General features: G+C 37.8%; 1 protein-coding gene across 5 annotated transcripts in view; it reads left to right on the top strand.

The window, feature by feature from the left end:
* The first annotated feature begins 43 nt into the window (after positions 1-43).
* Positions 44-20,192, top strand: part of Dhx9 (DExH-box helicase 9) — a 45,062-nt gene continuing 24,913 nt past the window's right edge. For 3 of the 5 annotated variants that reach the window (XM_063240041.1, XM_063240040.1, XM_063240044.1), the window contains exons 1-12: positions 44-198; positions 3,795-3,928; positions 5,094-5,234; positions 9,555-9,681; positions 10,688-10,860; positions 11,723-11,871; positions 14,130-14,176; positions 17,619-17,755; positions 18,091-18,180; positions 18,270-18,431; positions 18,546-18,623; positions 19,173-19,364. In XM_063240041.1, the coding sequence (XP_063096111.1) occupies positions 3,818-3,928; positions 5,094-5,234; positions 9,555-9,681; positions 10,688-10,860; positions 11,723-11,871; positions 14,130-14,176; positions 17,619-17,755; positions 18,091-18,180; positions 18,270-18,431; positions 18,546-18,623; positions 19,173-19,364 (1,407 nt within the window). In that variant the 5' untranslated portion in view covers positions 44-198; positions 3,795-3,817. Of the gene's footprint in view, positions 199-3,794; positions 3,929-5,093; positions 5,235-9,554; positions 9,682-10,687; positions 10,861-11,722; positions 11,872-13,248; positions 13,404-14,129; positions 14,177-17,618; positions 17,756-18,090; positions 18,181-18,269; positions 18,432-18,545; positions 18,624-19,172; positions 19,365-20,192 lie in introns of those variants that run through there. The other 2 variants (XM_063240043.1, XM_063240042.1) reach the window with 2 other exon arrangements.

The raw sequence follows: 20,192 nt of genomic DNA, 5'->3' as shown, positions 1-20,192 counted from the left end.
AGGCGCCCTCGCACCCCGCGCTGGCCTACTACGCATGCGTAAGCTCTGGCTCCACCCCCTGGCACAGCGGTCGGAGCCATTTCACCGCCTCCTCCACGCGGGTTGCGGTGTTCTCCGCAGTTTCTCTGTGGAAGGCCAGAGCTACGGACGGACGGTCGCGAGAGGGCTGTACTGTCAGGCACCGGGAAGCAGGGGCCGGTAAGAAAGAAAAGTTGTGGCCGCCGTGCGGGGTGGCGCGGATGCGGAGCGGGCGGGCTGTGACCGCCTAGGCGGCTTTGTTGTGAGGCGCGGGCCGGCCGGTGGGGGAGGGGCGGCAGCCCAGTGGTGTGCGCGTGCGCGGGAGCCTGGTGGCGCTGCGCGGCCACGCGCGGCCCCCGCCCTTCGCGCGTCTTCCTAGTTGTTCGGGTGCGCAAGGTCCGCTTCCTCCTGGGCCTAGCACGCTGCGCGACGTCGCGGCTGAGGAAAGGGGAGACCGAGTCGCCTGTGGTGGCTGCGGCCGCCACGCCACGAGCGCCTATGGCTTTTCGTTAATCTATTCGTGTGACAAATGTCCTGTGGGACCTGTGGGTGTATTAACACGTAGGTTCAGGGCATTATTGCCCTTCTGTATGGTTGCGGCGGACTAGGATTCGGTGAGAAGCAGGCGGTGTGAAAATAAATGTCTGATTCGGTAAAAAACGGGCATTAAAGATTAGATAGAGCCCTGCTCTGGATGCGAAAGGCGCTACGGAGGACAGGGCTATTTAAACCTGCATCTTAGCGTTAGGGCCGAGAATTATTTCCGCTTGCAAAGTGCGGAGGTTGTTATCTTGCGGCCAGAGTGGCCAGAAACTGAAAGAGGGCGCTGTATGTGGAGGGTGGTGAGGTCTAGAGCAGCGACAGGCTTGAGGTTGGCGGTGGTGGAAACTAGTGTACTACTGCAGTGCTGCTTCAAATGAGCAGTAGTGGAGGCGGGGCGATGGGAGAAGAAAGGGATTGGAGACCGTGTAGGAGTGGTGCTTAGGAGATTTGGGGTCCTTGAAATTCTTCATTCTCCAGTTGGAATCTGTCGTCTACGGCAAGATACTGTGTTTCTTTTTCTTTTTCTTTTTTTTTGAACTCGCGACCTCACGCCAGGCAAGCGCTTAAACCACTGATCTAAATCCCCCAGGATACTGTTTTTCTCATCGCTAAAAAGGGAGTAGTAATGTTTTGTGTTCCAACAAGGCTAAATCTCTAACACACAGTATTCTGCTAGGTTAGCCAAAAAGGATTTAAGAGGTGGATTCCGACTCCAGAGTTGTGATTTAGATAGCTTGACGAGAATGTATGTACGGCCGTTGGAACAGATTAGATGTTTTATTTTAGCCAAAAATTGAGGATTGGAACAGATTGGAGGAGGCAATGTAATTTTCTCTTTCTACTAAAATGCTAAATTAGTATACAGATGAGTGTATGAATGTTTCTGTTGGATGAAGTTGACTTCGGAGCTTCCAAAAAAAAGGAGTAAACTTTCTATAAACATGCATTAGTATGAATATTGTCAGATGAGACTTTTTTTCCCCCTCTTTTTTTTTTTTTTTTTTTGTCTTTTTCCTTTTTATCGGTACCCGGGATCGAACTCACGACTGCCTGCTTGCAAGGCAGGCGCTTATGACACTGAGTTAAATCTCCAGCCCCCTTTTTCCTGTTTTTTGAGACGGGGACTCGCTATGCAGTTCAGCCTGGCCTTAAGCTCACTTTGTAGCCCAGGCTGGTCTCAAACTCAAAACGATCCTCCCACCTCAGCCTCCTGAGGGATTACAGGCGTGAGCCACCACGCCCGGCCAGATGAGACTATTTTTAAAAATTTGATAAGGCACTCTTTCGTATTTTGTTATTCTACATGTTTTTTTTAATGAATCGGGTGGATTATACAAATTGACGTTACTGGTTTATCAATGCTCAAATACCTGAGATAATCGATGTAGAGAGAGAAAGGTTTTGTTTTGTTGTGGAGATGGTCTCGCTATGTGCAGTTCAGATTTGTCATGAATCCAATAGAGATCTTCTTGCCTCAGCCGCCCAAGTGCTGGGATTACAGGTGTGCACCATATACCTAGTTGAGAATATATGTTTTGGCTCTCAAGGTTTAAGAGATTTCATGGCTGGGAATTTAGCTGAGCAGTGCTATTAGTGCGAGGTCTGGAGTTCGATTTCTGGTACCCCCCCCCCCCAAAAAAAAAAAACCCTAAGGTTTAGGCGTATCGTCGGCCCATATAGTTTAGGACTTCAATGGCCAGATTGTGCGTGGGAGGTTGTTGAATTTAAATCCCAGAATCTATTGAAAGGTACTCCCTTAAAATTGGATGCCTTGCTGTGTGGCCTTACCACAGCCTCCCAGCAGAGTTTTCCAACGAACCCATTGGCCTTTGGATTCATTTACCCAAACCCAAATTTGGTCTGATTCTGTGTTTATGATTTAGACTCAACTGTTTAGACTGGTAGTCTCCCTATTGTTTAATATTTTATAGATTTGGGTAGAGGGAGAGTGCCAAGCATGACACAGTCCAGTTCAAGGAAGCAATATACCACAGTTCTGATGAACAGGAAGACCTAAAAGAAATCTGTGGTACAGAACCTTTAACTATCTTCAGTTCAAGAAATGAATACTTGATGTATTTGGTCTTACTAATATGGTATGAACCAGAAACTAAGGATAGTCTGCTAGTGACTCAATTAGAGACCAACATAGGTAGGACAGATTCAGTTCTGTGCCCCTTAACCTGTTACTTATTAAAGACGATTTTTGTTGTCCTGAGCATTCAGGGAACTAAAATCACTAGAGTGTGGAATGATGACTTTTGCCCAATAGGTAACTAAAAGGAACAAAGTTTGACCTTTGTAAATTTTGAGTCAAATTGCCTCTCATAAATTTGCATTAAGCATATTTATCTTTTAGGGAGTGCCTTAAAATTGGCAAAATAAGGTTGATTAGCCCAGAATTTACACAAACTACTTTGTTCCCCCTCAAAACTGAGAACATCAAGATAGAGAATTTACAGGGACATTGAGTTTTGCTCAGAAGTATCCAGCCATTGTCCTAAGCGGTCCCCTTTGCAGCAGACTACTGAACTGAGTCTGTCCCAAGCAGTGATAGTCATGTCAGAATCTGAAGCTACAACACCAGGACTGTGATAATGATCAAACGGATCCCTTTCCACAAAGCATCCAATAAAACTAGTCCCTTTTCTTAGTTAATGGGTCGGTCTGAGTGTGTTCCTCTCTTCAGTTCTTCAAATGAAAGCACCTTCCCTATTTTCTATTTATTTTGTTACCAGGGATGGATTTTTCTATTTATTTTGTTACCCAGGCTGGTCTCGCACTCAAAACAGTCCTCCTGCCTCAGCTTCCTGAGTGCTGAGATTACAGGCGTGAGCCACCATGTCCGGCTTGCAAGTAATTCCTACCAAAATACTCCACCCCATTTCAAATGCCTCATTGATTTTGCCACTTTATGGAGCAGTTATGGTAGTCCTCTTTTGTGTTATGAACAATTCTGTTGCAGTGTTTTAAGGCATGTCTTAGATGTTCTAATCCTGTTAGTAAAATTTCTAAATAGGACGTTTTAATAACATCTTGATAAAATAATTGTATACTTAATCCTCAGTGTCCAGGGATTTAGTTCAGCAGCATAAGCGCCTGCCTGGCAAGCGTGAGGTGATGAGTTTGATCCCCGGTATCAAAAAAAAACTCCTCGGTGTCAGTGCTTTCCAAATATTGTTTATTTCTAAGCTTTGCAGTCATAATGGTGTTTTTAAACTTTTGTGTTTTAGGGTCTGAAGAAAACTCGTGAATCATGGGTGACATTAAAAATTTTCTGTATGCCTGGTGTGGCAAAAGGAAGATGACTCCAGCCTATGAATTTAGAGCAGTAGGGAACAAAAACCGTCAGAAGTTCATGTGTGAGGTATAATTCATTTATCTGATTTGTGAAGCTTGTTTTGGATTTGGAAGAATGCCTCTTGTTTTGGAAATACTAAAATCAGTTGTACATTGGGAGAGACTAAATAATAGTGCTTTTTTTGAGACGAGGTCTTTCACTGTACAGTTCAGGGGTGCCTTGGGCTAACTTTGTGGCCCAGAATGGTCTCGAACTTGCAGTGATTTCATGCCTCAGCCTCTTGAGTGCTGGGATTACAAGATGTGTTGTTACAATCCTGTATCCAGCACTGACAACCCTGAGGCAGGAGGATTGCTTCGAGGACAGCCTGAACTACCCTGTCTCTTTTTGAGACAGGGCCTGTATGCAGTTCAGGCTGGCCTTGAGTTCACTTTGTAGCCTAGGCTGACCTTGAACTCACAGAGGTCCTCCTGTCTCAGCCTCCCAAGTGCTGGGATTACAGGCGTGAGCCACCACGCCTGGCTACAAAATCCTGTCTTAAAAAGATTGAAGAAAAAAAATTAGTACAGTACCTAAAGTGAACAGCTTGGGTTTTTTCTTTTGTTTTGCTTTTTGTTTTTTGGTTATTAGAATTCAACTTTCTTACAGTACTGGGGTTGATCCCTGGGGCCTTGTGCATGCTAGGCAAGCACTGTACCAATGAGTTGCACCCCCGACTCTGTTACGAGATTTTAATGTAGAACATTCTCTTAGAAGAGAATATCTGTACCACTTAAATTAATACTCATTTTTTTTTCTGATTAGGTTACCACAAGACATTAAATTTCTTTTTTGTTGTTGTTGTTTTTGTCTTTTTTTTTTTTTTTTTTTTTTTTTTTCATTTTTACCAGTACTGGGGATCGAACCCACAACTGCCTGCTTGCAAGGCAGGTACTTATACCGCTGAGCTAAATCCCCAGCCCAAGACATTAAATTTCAAATGTTTTGTTTTGTTTTATTGGTACTGAGAATTGAGCTCAGGACTTAGTGCTTGTCAGCCAAGTGCTGGGCCACTGAGCTATTTCCTCGACCCGCTTATATGTTCTAGTTTTGCTAGTTTTTACCAATTTTGCATAAAGTATATATTTAAAAATGAACTGTTTGTAATCTGTTAATGGACTGTTTATTGAATTACAGGTTTTTGAAATTACAGGATTACCCAGCTTTAAAATCTTCTTCTTGGCTCTTTCAGGTTCGTGTAGAAGGGTTTAATTATACTGGCATGGGCAATTCTACTAATAAAAAAGATGCACAGAGCAATGCTGCCAGAGACTTTGTTAACTATTTGGTTCGAATAAATGAAGTAAAGAGTGAAGAAGTTCCAACTGTTGGGGTATGTACATAAAATCAAGTATTTAGAATGTGTATTGTGCAGAAATGGCTTTCCTTATCTCTAGGTTCTTGGAGAGTGAATGCCATTAATAAAAGAGAAGTTACAGAAGTATTACCTCCATGGTGGCATCACATGAGAGGAAAATGAGTATCAGAAACCCAGTGAGTTTTTAGAAGTTTATACAGACAGCCTCCAACTTACATTAGTTCTACTTGCCATGGTGAGGAAGTAATATGCACTCAGTAGAAATCATAGCAATTTTCCCCTGGGCTACCAATATGCAGTATGAGAAACTCAAAACTCTCAGCCATATTATCACAGCAGTACACAGTGTGCTGTGTTGATAAGTTGTGATGGGTAGGATAAGCACGCTAAAGTTTACTTCCTATACTTTCAGTTTATGATGGGTTTATGGGCATACAGTGCCACTAAGTCCTCACAATAGGTGGTAGTCTGGATCTGGCTTCCACCTTTAATTTCCTCTCTTGAAATACTGTTACTGTGGGACAAGGATTTAGCTCAGTGGCATAAGCTCCTCCCCGGCAAATGTGAGATTGTGAGTTTGATCCCTGGTACCAAAAAAAAAAAAAGAAAGAAATACTGTTTACTCTCTACAGGTTGATCAGTTGATAAGCCTGAAGGCAGAGAGTGACATATGACAGTTCGGTTCACATTGCTCTTTAGGCAGATAAGGGAAATTGAGAGGTGCTTTTCTTTGCATATCACCCCCCCCCCCCCACACACACACACATAGTTTTTATCTTGAAGTCCAGAGTCTCTTATTATGGGTAGTAGCTCTTGAACTTCAGTTACAAGGTTATAGAATTTCATTGTATGGAGACCCAGGATGATAATTCTCACTTTTTACATACATTCTGTGTGTGAGGAGTTTTTTGTTTGTTTACTGTACAATGGTCTATATTTATAACTATTGGGAAAACAATAAGAAAAACAGTACTGTGGGTCAATCTGTTAGGTTATGGAAACATTTCAGGTATCTACCTAATTGTCCGAAGATTTACAATTAGTTACTCATATTCTAGGTAGTTTTAAAACATACAAATACAGAGAAAAAGAAATCACTCAAATACAAAATTATGTTGAAAATAACACATGCCCAGTGAAAACCAAAAACTGGAAAAGTAGTTACACTTTCCTACTTGATTGGATAGTTAGAGTGATCATTTTCTGCAGTGACTTTTACAGTTTCAGTTTGTCATGAACTACCATGAATTTATTATGAGATGGAGCCAAAGTTAGAGGAAAAGCCTCAGGGAGAAGATCGAAGAGAGTAACCTGTTATTGCAAAATTAGCACGGAAAATAAAAGTTCTATTGATTCTATGTGAAACATCATTTAATGTAGTCAATTTCAACTCCTGCTGAGCCAACTTAATCTTTTCATGAACTTGTTTGATGTCATTCTTCTAGATTAAGTGTGTCTAATTCTTCTAATTTTTTTTTCTTTTTATTTTTATTTATTTATTTATTTATTTTTGGTCTTTTTTCCTTTTTATCGGTACCGGGGATCGAACTCACGACTGCCAAGGCAGGTGCTTATGCCGCTGAGCTAAATCCCCAGCCCTAATTCTTCTAATTTTATAAAATTTTCCCTGGTAAAAAGATTTTCATAAGCAGAAATAGCTCTTTTTCTTCTTAGCTTTTTTTCAGCACATTCCTGGAGAAAGCATAGCTATACAAAATTATCAGCCCCTTCAGAGCACACCCCAAACCAATCATACTTAACTATTTTCAATAGCTTTAAGGACTGCTCTTAGACTATTTTGAGTTCTTAGTTTATTTCTCATTCCAGTTACCCATGTGTGTCATCATCCCCCCCCACCCCCCCACCCCCCTTTAAAGAATAGTACTACTATGTAGCTCAGGCTGGCCTTAAAACTCGTGGTGATCTTCCAGCCTCAGGATCCAAAATGCTGGGATTAAAGGCGTGTACCATCACTCCTGGCAGCTTTTTTTGGAGGTGGGTCTCACTAAATTGGATTGGGTTTGAAATTTTGTTCTTTGTGCCTCGGCCTCCCAGAGTGCTAAGATGACTGATGTGCCCTGCTGTGCACATCCCTTGTCTTAAAATTCTTAGTATACCTCTAGTATATTTTCGGTAAACCCCATAGTTAAACTTTAACGTTCTGTGTTTTAGAAGAAAACAGTATCGACCAGCTTTTTTTTTTTTTTTTTTTAATTTAAAGAAAATAAAACAGTAAAAGAGTACAAGTAATACAGAATTTCAAAAAAAAAACAGTTAAGAAATCACTAGTTAATAGATTATATATTGTCATCTTAGAAATAGTTGATCAAGTTACAAAATTAAGCATACAAAATGGACATTCAGACAGTGAGACTGCAGTTTGTGTTCAGTGATCCAACAAAAACTTAGTAATATGGTCATCTGTCTTACACACCTAAACACAGTTGCAGTTGTATCCTTTAGAGCATTTTCTTTTCCTTTTTTACAATAACATTTACACATTTTGGGTTTTATTAATCCCACAGTTCTTATTACTTTATTTTTGGAAGAGAATAAAACCAAATGTGACAAAACAAAATAGAGTCAGTCAAAACAAAGGATGGACGTACTACATGATATAAAGACAGAATACAAGATAATCAACATTGGTTACCATAATGCCCCTTGCTACCTTAAAAAGAATTACCTATGTCATCAGGTATAATAAAATTGACCTAAACAGTAACAGAACAAAACCAATAAAACCTAAACATTGGAGACATTACTGAACTTCAGAAGAAGATAATAGTCAAACCAGAATGGGCATCATAGTGAATCTTACTGCCTTGAAAGTAGTTGCCTATACCCTCAAAATTGATAATTTCAATCAGAACAGAATAGAGTAAAATCAGTCAAAACAATATGGTGAGAGCAATACGGGGCTTCAAATCAAGTTAATAGGAAATCAAAAAAGTTAATAGATCCTGCTAATTTCAAAGAAAATTTTTTCCCTTAATTAAAAAATAATAATAATAAATAAAATTTTAAAAAGGGGGAAGGTTGAGATAAAAGAGGCCATAACAATACAGGTCAGAACAGAACAATTTAAGCAACATACTGTTTCACCACAAGGTAACCCGACTTAGTAGTAGTTACCATAGTGTCTCTTTCCTTGAAATATTTGAGTATGACTTCATATACTATAGCATCAAACATATCAAGACAGTGTGAAACCATTCAAGAGGATGAAAGTATTACAAGGTATTTTCAGCTATCATCTTTTTTTTTTTAATTGGTACGGGGATCGAACTCACAACTGCGTGCTTGCAAGGCAAGCGCTTATGCTGCTGAGCTAAATCCCCAGCCCAGTTATCATCTTAATGAAGATTTAATATCTTGGGGTTTTTTGTTGTCTGTTGTTTTTTTGTTTGTTTATTTTTTGTGGTTTTTTTTTTTGTACTGTGGATTGAGCTTGTGACCTGATCTCATACTTGCCAGGCAGGTGCTGTGCTACTGAGCTATGTCCCTGGCCAAAAAATATCTTTTACTACAATTAATTATTTATTACTAATAAAGTAATGTGTGACATGCTAAAAGGTACCAATAACCACTGTATTGAAAGGAAGTACAGGGCAGTGCTGCTTGGTTTGTGAGAACCTGAGTACAAAACTGAGTAAACAATCAGAAACATTCTTAATTCTTAAATCAATTTTACATGCTTTCATCTAATTAGAAAGTGGATTTCTGTTTTGTATAACCTTCTGTTTTATATTTCTCCCAAGTTTTTGGTGTATTTTACAAAGATAGTGTTTTATGGGTTGGGGATTCAGCTCAGTGGCATAAGCACCTGCCTGGCAAGTGAAAGGTCCTGAGTTCGATCCCCAGTATCACAAAAAAAAGGGCAGTGTTTTATAAAAATAGATTGGGAGAAACCCTCAAACGTAATTGATTATTGTATGCTTAGCATCCAGAAAGATGTCTAGCTGAAATCTAAATGGAATCTCCTAAAAGATACTTAATGAATGTTTAGTGTGTTCATGAACCTACTAAGGCAAAAAAGTAAATTATATAAACAGCATAAGCTGATAGCACCTTCATGAGAAATTACATTTATGTGTGTAATATAATGTACTTAAATGTATGTATCATTTCAAAGTGGCAGGTTTTTTCTGCTCCTTTTCTGTCAAATAGCTGAATAGTTTATGATCAGTCACTAAAGGTGAGAAGGAAGTATGACAGGTTGGCCTATTTGAGGTGTTAAAAGAATTTTTTAATCCTTAGAAAGGTAAAAGATTGGTTCATAATACATTTGTAATAAGTTTGAAGGAAATCTACATTCGAGTTTTCCTCTTGCAGATTGCACCTCCCCCACCTCCAGTTACTGAAGCTACTGACACTGCTACTACTGATGCTGGAAAAAACAGTGAAAGTTTACCAACCACCATGGGAGGACCTCTTCCACCACATCTGGCTCTCAAGGCAGGTAAGGGTCTTGAACTAAGAAGATACACTCGGTTGGTCATTTATTTCACTTTTTTAAAAATTTGAATAAAAAAAAATAGCCGTAGTGAACTCCTGATATTGAAAGAGGTGACTTAAGGCAAAGGATTTATAGCTCAATGGTACAAGCATGTTCCATTCCCAGTACCAAATAACAAAGATGACCCAAGAGCCTTATAAATAATCACTGGACCATTTAGTTTTTCTTATGTATGTCATAATCTTGGTTGTTATCTTTCACTAAAACTTAAATTTCAGACTACACTATTTGAATAAAAGATCTCTATGTACCCCCACCCCCATACTCCATCCTCCATCTTCTGTGGCAGCACTTGCAGACCCAAATTCTGGCAATATGCTAGGCAAATTTCTCTGCCACTGAGTTACTGCCCCCGTACCTCATTCTTGTTTCTAATTTCCAAAAACATTGGAGACTTTTTTTTTTTTTTTTTTGCTTAACTACTTTTAAGTCCTAGTCATTGCTGAATCTAGATATACTCAAAACTTTTACTAGGATGTCTTATTACAGGGTAAACTAGCAAGGATGGAGGTCAGATTGCTAGTCTTAATTCCAGTTTTTATGAAATAATACCAAAAACCTCATGGTTATGGAGGATTACTGAACAATAAAATATATATAGTGTTTTTTAGTAATCTGCTAAGTGCTATTACTATTCTGGTTTTTCATCAAGAGTCATCATTTTATGTCTCTAGCTTTTCCTTAATATCACTGGTCCTATAGTTAACATTTTAGGGTCTTTAGTAAAGGAACAGTTGTGGTGCTTAATCTTTTTTTATAAAATGTAACACGTGTGCAACTTATGATATTGTTTCTATTAATCTTAATTTGTATTTTAGAGCTATACTGTAGTGATGTAATTACTTTTCATGTGAATCATAAACATTCCAGGCTCCTTTACAAGTTACTGAAACCTTGAATTTCTAAACATGAAGTTTGGATTTATGTGGAAAACAATTTCTTTTAATAGAAAATGATTCTGGAGCTGGAGCATCTGGCTTTGGTGCTGCTTCTGGATCCACCTGGGAACTGGGTACCGATGTGAAGGACTTCTTCCCAAAAAAGGAGGACCCAGACGGAGAAGGCCGGGGAACCAATATGAAGGACTACTACTCAAGAAAGGAGGAACAAGAAGTAGAAGCGGTAAGGCTACCACCTTGATTTGTATCTCTGGAAATATAATTAGGGACTTTGTTCATAGCAAGGTTTAGGACCTTCACAACTACTTCACAAGTAGTTGGATGATTTTTTTTTTTAAGTGGTTAAAACTACTTGTTCACAAAAGTCACCAAAAATCTAGGCTAATTAAATCTGGTCCTTGAAATTTCATGTTTAAAAAACTAGTATTTTTAGCTAGGCTTGGCCACACAGTTGATCTCTGGGATTCTGAAGCAGGAGGATTGCAGATTCCAGCCCAGCATGCACAACCTCTTAACAAGAAGTTAAGCTATGTCTCAAAAAAGAATGGGGATGTTGCTTGGTATGATGAACTTGGGCTCAGTCCCCTGTACTGCATTTAAAAAACCAAAAACCATTTTCCTGATGTTAATAGGAGGTCTTTTCTGTTGTGTAGCAAATGTAATTATCTCAGAAAATCTCTTTAAACACCATAGCTGGGGTGTTTTGGTTTTGATCTTGGTTTTTTAGTTTGTTTCAAAGCAAGGTCTCACTATGTAGTTGAGGTGGTCTCAAACTTAGAGCAGTCCTGCTGCCTCTAAAAATACATTTTAACAGGACAGTTTAATTTACATTTAATATATTTGAAGTGTTAAAGTACAAAGATTTGTTAAATGATTCTTAGAAACAAATGTAGTACATTATTAACTATGACTCATTTTGACAGTAGATGCATTAAATACATTTTAGATCAGTTTTGATTAGGAATAGAAAGAATTAAAAACTTGCAATATAAAGGGTAGTACAAAGAATACTGTAAATTCCAATATTTTATGCATAGCTAAACTATAATTAGTGCAGCCAAATTTCATTATCACTGATTCCACAGACTCTAGAATCAGAAGAAGTGGATTTAAATGCTGGGCTTCATGGAAACTGGACTTTAGAAAACGCTAAGGCTCGCCTGAACCAATATTTCCAAAAGGAAAAGATCCAAGGGGAATATAAGTACACCCAAGTGGGTCCTGATCACAACAGGTTTGCTTGTTTCGTTCTTTTCTTTGTATAGTAAGTTAAGCTTGCTCTGATACTTGTTGGATGTGTTCTATTTTTGTATGTGTTACCTGGCTTATTACATAGATCAGTAGTGAGTTGTGAAAAGGCAGTAAATGACATTGAACAAGAATTACCATTGGCTTGTAATGTGTAGTTTACTGTGGCTTTCACATAAGAGTATAATGTTAGTTGTTGTGTGAAAAAAAAATCTGTGATGCTTTTAAGGTTCTCAGTTGAATCTGAGAGCCTAAGTTACCACCACAAATAGTGATTTGTTGTTAATTAATTTAAAATACCAGCCAGAGGTGATTTTATTCTGTGTGGTACCATTAAAGATAGTTGTAAATATTCTTTAATGGATCAGGTTAAACATGTTAAGTTTCTTAGATTGTGTTGTGTCTAGATCCAAATTTTACTCAGTTTGAAAGTTTGCAGATGTCTTTAAGAGTCCTGTTAAAACTTACGGACCATAAAGTTGAAAGCTTTGATCTTTGTGTGGTTTAAATTAGCATATGCTGGTGTAAATTAGTGGCATTTTTTTCTGTTAAATTTATAAAGTTGAGCATAAAGGGAAGTTGTTATGTGACAGTATGTTTCTCAGCCTGCTTGCTGTTCTTCCTAAGAGCATTCCAGGGTGTAGTAATTATTACTCCCAGGAAGGCTCATATGGATTAGACATTTCTGGGGGGCACCCTATTTTTATTGGAAGAGAAGGGGAAGTTTGAATGGAAATATTCTGGATGATTCTATTTGCTGTCTTTAATTACACGGAATAAATTACTCAAATTTGAAAATATTTTCCTTGACAATCAAAGTATTATTCTTTGGTTGCATCTAACAATACCTAAAATAATTATTTCTAAAACAAAAATTTGACACTGTCAAAATGATGTTCAGAGCATGGCTCCTCCTGCTTCCCACTGTTTTCTTCAATCCTGAATTCTCAACCATACTGGCGATCAGACTTTGAAAATCTCAAGTTATAAAGAAAATATGTAATTGGCGATTTGTTTCCTTTACTATTTTGTCCTGACCTAGTTGGGCTTAACCACACTTAGTGACTTTAAGAACAGTAATTTACCTAAGTGTGCCTGAAACGTATTGTTGCAAACTATTTTTTGCTATCAATACTTTTATCATTAATTTCTGATACAAAGAATTCAGGATATGGTAATGTTGGAGACTGAGACAGTTGGGAGCTGGGACAGCATTGCTCCTTGTATGTCTTTTATTGAAAGGCATAACAGACAGCAACACCAGAGGTCTGTGTTCATACACACATGTGCTGCTGCTTAGGCTGAACTAAGCAATCACATGGGAATCTATTGTAAACTGATTTCTGGTGTCGCTGTTCCCCCTAGGTGGAGGAGAATGAGATTGAGTGCTGACTTTAAGCCTGGCTGAGAAACATACTGTCATCGGTGTCATTAAATGAAAGGGTGGATGTTGTTCCCCTCAAAGCCAGTGGCCTTTGACCCCTGAAGCCCCTGTGCCTGAAGGTCAGTTCACAAGAGGTATAGGAAGGAGTCTAACATTTTTTTCTTAAGCTTCACCTAACTTTTTATTTTACAGCACCAAGTTAAGCTTAGAGTGTATCCCGAGTGCTGAAAGCACCAGAATGCCTAGCTTCAAAGGACAGTTTTTCCCTTGCTAAATCCCTAAATTATTCCTTAAAATCTACCAGTAGTTTTAGCTATCATGTTAAAAGTGTGTTTTGTGCTCTAGGACCTGCTTTAAGTAAATGTAATACATAGGCTAAGTTATCTTTTACCACGGGGTGCTTCCAGCTACCTGGAAATGCTGAACTCTGTCTCAGGAGCTACTAATACAAAGTGTTTACATGTATAGTTTTAAGAGATTTGCAGTAATTAATGGGTATTCTAACTAGTTTGGAGAGTTTGGATTCTGTGTCATGGCTCCAAGCTTAAATGAAAAATTCCTTATTAATGAACGTGTTCTAGTTATTCAGGCTCTAACCTTTGGAGTAAGAGTAAGTAAATGTAGACTTTAAAACCCTTTAACATTTTCCTTTCTTGAACAGTTGGCTCATCAACTTTGATTTTACTGTTTAATACCATGATATAAATTTGAAGTTTATATACTTTGTTCTAGGATTGGACAGTGATGTTTAGATTTTTTTTTAACCTAAAGCAGTTGGAAAGCCTGCCTTAATTAGGAGACCTGCATTTAGTAATTTCTAACAATAAAATTCCTAACCTTGTCTATATGTGTTTTTATAGGAGCTTTATTGCCGAAATGACCATTTATATCAAGCAACTGGGCAGAAGTAAGTGTCTATAGCTTCCTTGGTGCACTTCCTTTTTCTTATATACGAGAAACCTTCACAATAAAGTCTCGAGCCACATGGATGTAAAACCATGTTACTAAAAAGGCAAATTGATCTAACATTGTAGGAGAGTAGTTTTGGTTTTGTTTCTTTGTTGTTTTTGTGCCTTCATGCTATGTAGCTGGTGCTGGCCTTCAGCTCTGTTTGCTCGTCTCAGCCTCCCAAGTACTGGAATTGCAAAGCTGTAGCAAAGTTTCAAATTTTTCTTTGTGAAGCATTGACAGTTTTAATGTATGTAATAAATCAATAATAGAACAAATAGCAGAAGAACCATAAATTCAGAAACATGGCAGCAGTATTTCATGTACTATGCTCCAATGAGGACTAGGTAGTTAAAGATTACATAGAATTAAAAGTATGGATATAACGGGCTTTTGGGTGGGAAGGAAGTGGCAGCATGCTAGGAAACAGGAGGAAAATACACAATGAAATGTTAGTGCAGGTAATAATCTCCAAGGTGACAGTCAACTGTGGCCAATTGTCAGTCTTCATTCTGACTCCTGTGAGAAAGTCTTAAGAGGAAATCAGAAAAGCCTATTTACATTTGCTGTTTACTTGACTGAGATTTTCTTTATAGAAGTAAATCGCTTTTACAAAGAAATCTTTCAAGTTCATTTAATTCTGTCTAGTGTCTTTTTTTTTTTTTTTTTTTTTTTTTTTTGTCTTTTTCGTTTTTATCGGTACCAGGGATCGAACTCACGACTGCCTGCTTGCAAGGCAGGCACTTATGCCGCTGAACTAAATCCCCAGCCCCAATCCTGTCTAGTTTCATAGAATACCAACTGAAATATGCCAAAGAAATACAGTCATGTTTTGAATTTCTTAGGATGTTTTAGAGTTATTAGTAATTGCATGAAATACAGGCTTTCTCCAGTTTGTGTGTGAAAAAGTATCATACTAAGGTGATACTTCAAACCTCAAATAACGGTAGGAAGATAAAGAATTTGCTAGTGTCAGAAAAATTTGAAATGTTTTCATCTGTCAATGTTAAAGCATTCTTTGAGTTTTAGATAAGGTTGCTAGGTGAGATTTAAAAAGGATTGAGTCAAGTTACAGGATTAAAAGCCTAGAAAGGGTTGTCTATAAATAAGGTAGTCAAAATCAAGAGGTAAATCTGAGAAAGTTACCTTGAGAAAACACTTATTGAATAGGTGGGGATTATTCCTTCTGGAAATTATAAAGGGCCTAGATGCCTATATTTTTTATTGTTAGATACTAAGTTTAAGGGTATATTTTGCTTGAAAGATCAGATAGCCCTGTTTATCTGGTTTTGTTACTAACAAGTATTTTATGACCTTCAGTAAATTATACATTACATCATGGGTTCAATTTACTTGCCTGGAAATTTAAAGTAAAACCTTAAGGGTTTGTCTCTAGTCTTAAGAATTCTGCAATTATGATACTGATAATGATTTAAGTTTAACATAGAGAAATTTTCATGATAGCCTGGGGATTTAGCCTAGTGGCTCAGGTGCCTGTCTGTTAGGTGCAAGGTTGTGAGTTCCATCCCTGGTAACAAAAAAATAGAAAATGGCTCATCACATGCTAGGCGTGGTGGCTCATGCTATAATGCTAGCACTCGGGAGACTGAGGCAGGAGGAACATTACAAGTTCGAGACTAGCGTTGGCTACAAAGTAAGCTCAAGGCCAGCCTATACTGCATAGTGAGACCTTGTGTCAAAAAAAACAAAAACAAAAACAAAAAAAACAAAAAACAATAAGTGGCTCATCAGGAGGTGATGTTAAGTTTATTTTCTTAGGCTTTTTTTTAGAAAGTTACTTAAAGCTGCAAGTTTAAGGCCACCCTGGGCTACACAGTGAATTCAAAGCCAGCCTGCACTGTATTGCAAGATCCTTTCTGTCTGTAAAAAAGGACAAGGAAGCATCAGGGGAAAGAAGATAAAACCATTCTGTCAGCCTATTGACTGACTAGGCAGAAAGCCCTTTTTATATCCCTCCTTTGCTTTATAGACATCTGTCCTAAAACTGAATGGTGCCAGAGAAAAGGCAACTTTATATTATGTATCAGTGCTTTCAGTAGTTAACAGTGTGAGCAGTGATAGTTTCAGTCTAAAGCTGGAATCAGCAGCTGTGTTACTATGGCTAAATGCAACTTAACTGCCTGGTTTTTTTTTTGTTGATCCTCCTGCCTCAGCCTCCCAAGTGTTGGGATTACAGGTGTGAACCACCACACCTGGCTTACTGCCTGTTTTTATAGGTAAAATTTTACTATAACACAGCTACATTCAGTATTTTATGTCAAGTACGTGGAACTTTGTATAAAAAACTAGATAGCAAATATTTGGGCTTTCCAAGTCACAGATGTCTCAACTTTTTGTTTTTACAACTCATTTTCCTTCTCTGGTACTAGCATTAAATCTGAGGCTTTTAAATTGGGCTGTAACCTCAAATTTTTTTTTTTTTTTTTTTTAAATTTTGAAACAAGGACTCACTAAGTTGCCCCTGATGGACTCAAACTTAGGATGCTTGTGCCTCAGCTTCTCAGAATATATATAAATCTAACATAAAAATCATTTTTAGTTTACAGGAGTATAATTTATATGGCACTAATATAAGTTTTGTCAGTAGGGTAGTTAAGACTACATGGCTTGCAGAGCCTTACTCATTTTATTTTTGTTGTTGCTTTGGTTTTTTGTTTGTTCAGTTTTTTGTTTGTTTTGCAACAAGTTGTTACTATGTTGCAGCACAGGCTGGCCTCATACTCCTGGGCTCAAGCTATCACCTGAATCAACCTCCTGAGTAACTGATTACATTCACATCCCACTTCACCAGTGAGAGAGAGTTCTCAATTCAGCCCTTACTGTTTGTTTGTTTGTTTGTTTAGTTGGTTGGTTTGGGGTTTTGTATTTTAGGCAGGGTCTCACTATAGTTCAATCTGACCTTGAACTCTGTATAACCCATGCTGGTCTCATATAGCTATCCTCTTAGCTTTCCTGAGGCTGAGATTATCCAGACCTCTTGGAGATTTTCTGACTTGTGGTCTCAGTAGCCACTTTGGACCCAATTCTTTATGATTTGTTTTTTAGACTCTTTGCAAAAGTTTCGTTTTCTCGTATTAATGTCAGGTTTTTTTCTTTGAAAAACTTTTTCGTTTTCTTCCTGTTTTAATGCCAGATAATGATAGCTTTGTTAAAAATAAATTGCTTTCATCTTGTTGGCTTGTTTCGGAATCAGCCTGTAATCAAAATGTTTGATCATTTATAAGTTAATAGAACTGAGTATTCAGTTAATACACCAATTGAGAAGGAACTAAGACCTGTGGCATATAGGGCTTCTTTGGTACTTTGGTGCCTCTTTGTATATTTCTTTGTTCAGATGATTTATTTTTGCATCTTTGGTAATCCTGACTTTTATCTTACAGGGATTTTTGCACGTGAACATGGATCAAATAAAAAGTTGGCAGCACAGTCCTGTGCTCTGTCACTTGTCAGACAGCTCTATCATCTTGAAGTAATTGAAGCTTATTCTGGACTTACAAAGAAGAAAGAAGGAGAGAGAGTGAGTCTTTGAATTTAGTGCCCCCATAAGATATTATAAGCTCTCCTGAGTCAAGGGCTCTCTTTATTTAGAATGTATTTGGCTATAAAAGCTTCATTTGGAGTTCTAAGAATCTGACTACATCAAATAATATGGCCACATTGACCAGAAAAATGTGCCCAGTATTCTGTGTTCCTAGTGGGTAGAGAATAATAATTGAAGCCATAGTTTTAAAACTAACTGCTGTTTTAGAGATATTGCATTGTAGTCTTGTGTTAAGTGTATACCGTTAGCTTCACCATAGTAGATTTCTGTTCATGTGTTTTACATGATTTTTGTTATCCTTTTTCCTGTAGGTGGAGCCTTACAGAGTTAACATTTCTCCTGATTTAGAGCATCAGTTGATAAATGTGATTCAAGAGCTAAATCTTGAAATTGTGCCTCCAGTAAGTATGCAGAGTTTTACTTTGCTTTAGGAAATTTATGTGATTGAACAAGCAACTGATACTATGTTTTTGTTTTTGTTTTTTAATAGCCTATTGATCCTTCTATGCCAGTTCTATTCAACACTGGGAAACTGGCTCACTTTGAACCATCTCAACGACAAAACCAAATAGGTGTGGTTCCTTGGTCACCTCCACAATCCAACTGGAATCCTTGGACTAGTTGTAACATTGATGAGGGGCCCCTGGCTTATGTGAGTAGTACAGTGCTTTTAAGATGAACATCCTGTTTTATTCCAGATATATTTCATTAGTATGCCTAGGCAAAAAAATGCATTCTTGATTGAATTTGCTTTCCCATTTTACAGGCTACTCCAGAACAAATAAGTATGGATCTTAAGAATGAATTAATGTGCCAGCTAGAACATGATCAAGATTTGCAAGCAGTAAGTTTGAAGTATTTAAAATTTGGTACTTAGAGATGCACATTTTAGATATGTATGGGCAAATAATGAATATTTTACTCTTTTAGTAGGGTAAACCAAAACCAGTTGCCAAACTGCTAATCTTAGTTAACTCCAGGGGCAGTTGCTCTGAGTTGAAGTCCTGAGAAGAAATATCATTTCACTCTTGATGCAATTTAATATAAGCAGAGAAAATTGGATAGTAGCTTTTCAGTATTTATTAGACAAAACAAGCTTATTGTTACATTAATGTATATGCGTTAACAGCATGTGATAAAAGGGGACTATGTACAGAAAACTAGGAAAATAAGGATGTCAAAAATATAGTTCTAAAGATATTTAGTTAAAAGAGGTAGTTCGAAAAAAAGAGGTACTTCAACTGCAGATACTAATAATACTCTTATGAAAAATATTTTGAGTATTAACCCATTGGAAAGTTTTTATAGATTAGTTTCCTAAAGAATTAAGATACTTGCTCCTAGTATAACTGTTGGTAGAAATTTGACTGTATATACAACTTTCCTAATACAGGTCTTACAGGAGAGAGAGTCTCTACCTGTGAAGAAATTTGAAAGTGAAATCCTGGAAGCAATTAATCAAAATTCAGTTGTTATTATCCGAGGGGCTACTGGATGTGGTAAAACCACACAGGTTCCACAGTTTATCCTGGATGACTTTATCCAGAATGATCGAGCAGCAGAGTGTAATATTGTAGTAACTCAGGTAAGTAGCTGCTATGAGGTGAATGGACAGTTTGAGAATTGACAGTGCTTAGAGGCCAGATTACTATTGTTTATATCCATTTCTAATTTCCTGTATCATACCTACTAAGCTCAAGGGAGTGTCGGGGCCTAAAATCAAATTCAAGAATACAATTCTTTCTCCTGCATTTCATTTCATTTCAAAATAATGGCAATCCCTTTCTTAACACATTAATGTTGAGAAAAAAACTAGTTTGAGCAAGCTTAGGCAAGCCAGCAAAACAGGTAATAATGACCTTTTACTAAATGGTTAACTGTATTCCAGCATTTGTTGCAAGTTATAATCACCCAGGCTGAAGGACTATTTTATTTTCGAGTTATGTTTCAGTGAGCTCCAGAGAAACGCATAGGACAGGTATTCAGAAGTTAGGTGCCTTCAGGTTTCTTATTGTATCGTACTACCTTACCCACATTGAGGAGTGCTGACAAGTTTGTCCTAGTGCTTAGGGAAAAACAAAGTATCATTTTCATTTTTCTTTTTCTTTTTTTTGTCTTTTTCATTTTTTATCGGTACCAGGGATTGAACTCACGACCTCCTGCTTGCAAGGCAGGTACTTATGCCACTGAGCTAAATCCCTAGCCCCTCAAAGTATCATTTTCAAACTTTCTTGGGTTAAGCCATTTGCCCTTAGCTCTAACCTAGTTCTTGTAGCACTTGGAAGGATGGCAGTACCAAAAGCTCCACACCTATCTCAGGTAGGAAAACACTTTGACATAGAAATTCCTAAGTAGCATAAATCATCATTTGGTTAGTGTCAAACCTTGAAATACCAAAAAAAAGTGTGAATAT

The sequence above is a fragment of the Cavia porcellus genome, unplaced genomic scaffold (assembly GCF_034190915.1).
Source record: "Cavia porcellus strain 051 isolate PalLab524CR breed Dunkin Hartley unplaced genomic scaffold, mCavPor4.1 scaffold_29, whole genome shotgun sequence".
In the NCBI taxonomy this organism is placed as follows: Eukaryota; Metazoa; Chordata; class Mammalia; order Rodentia; family Caviidae; genus Cavia; species Cavia porcellus.
Note: the sequence above shows the minus strand (reverse complement) of the source record. Positions and strands in the feature narration are given on the sequence as shown.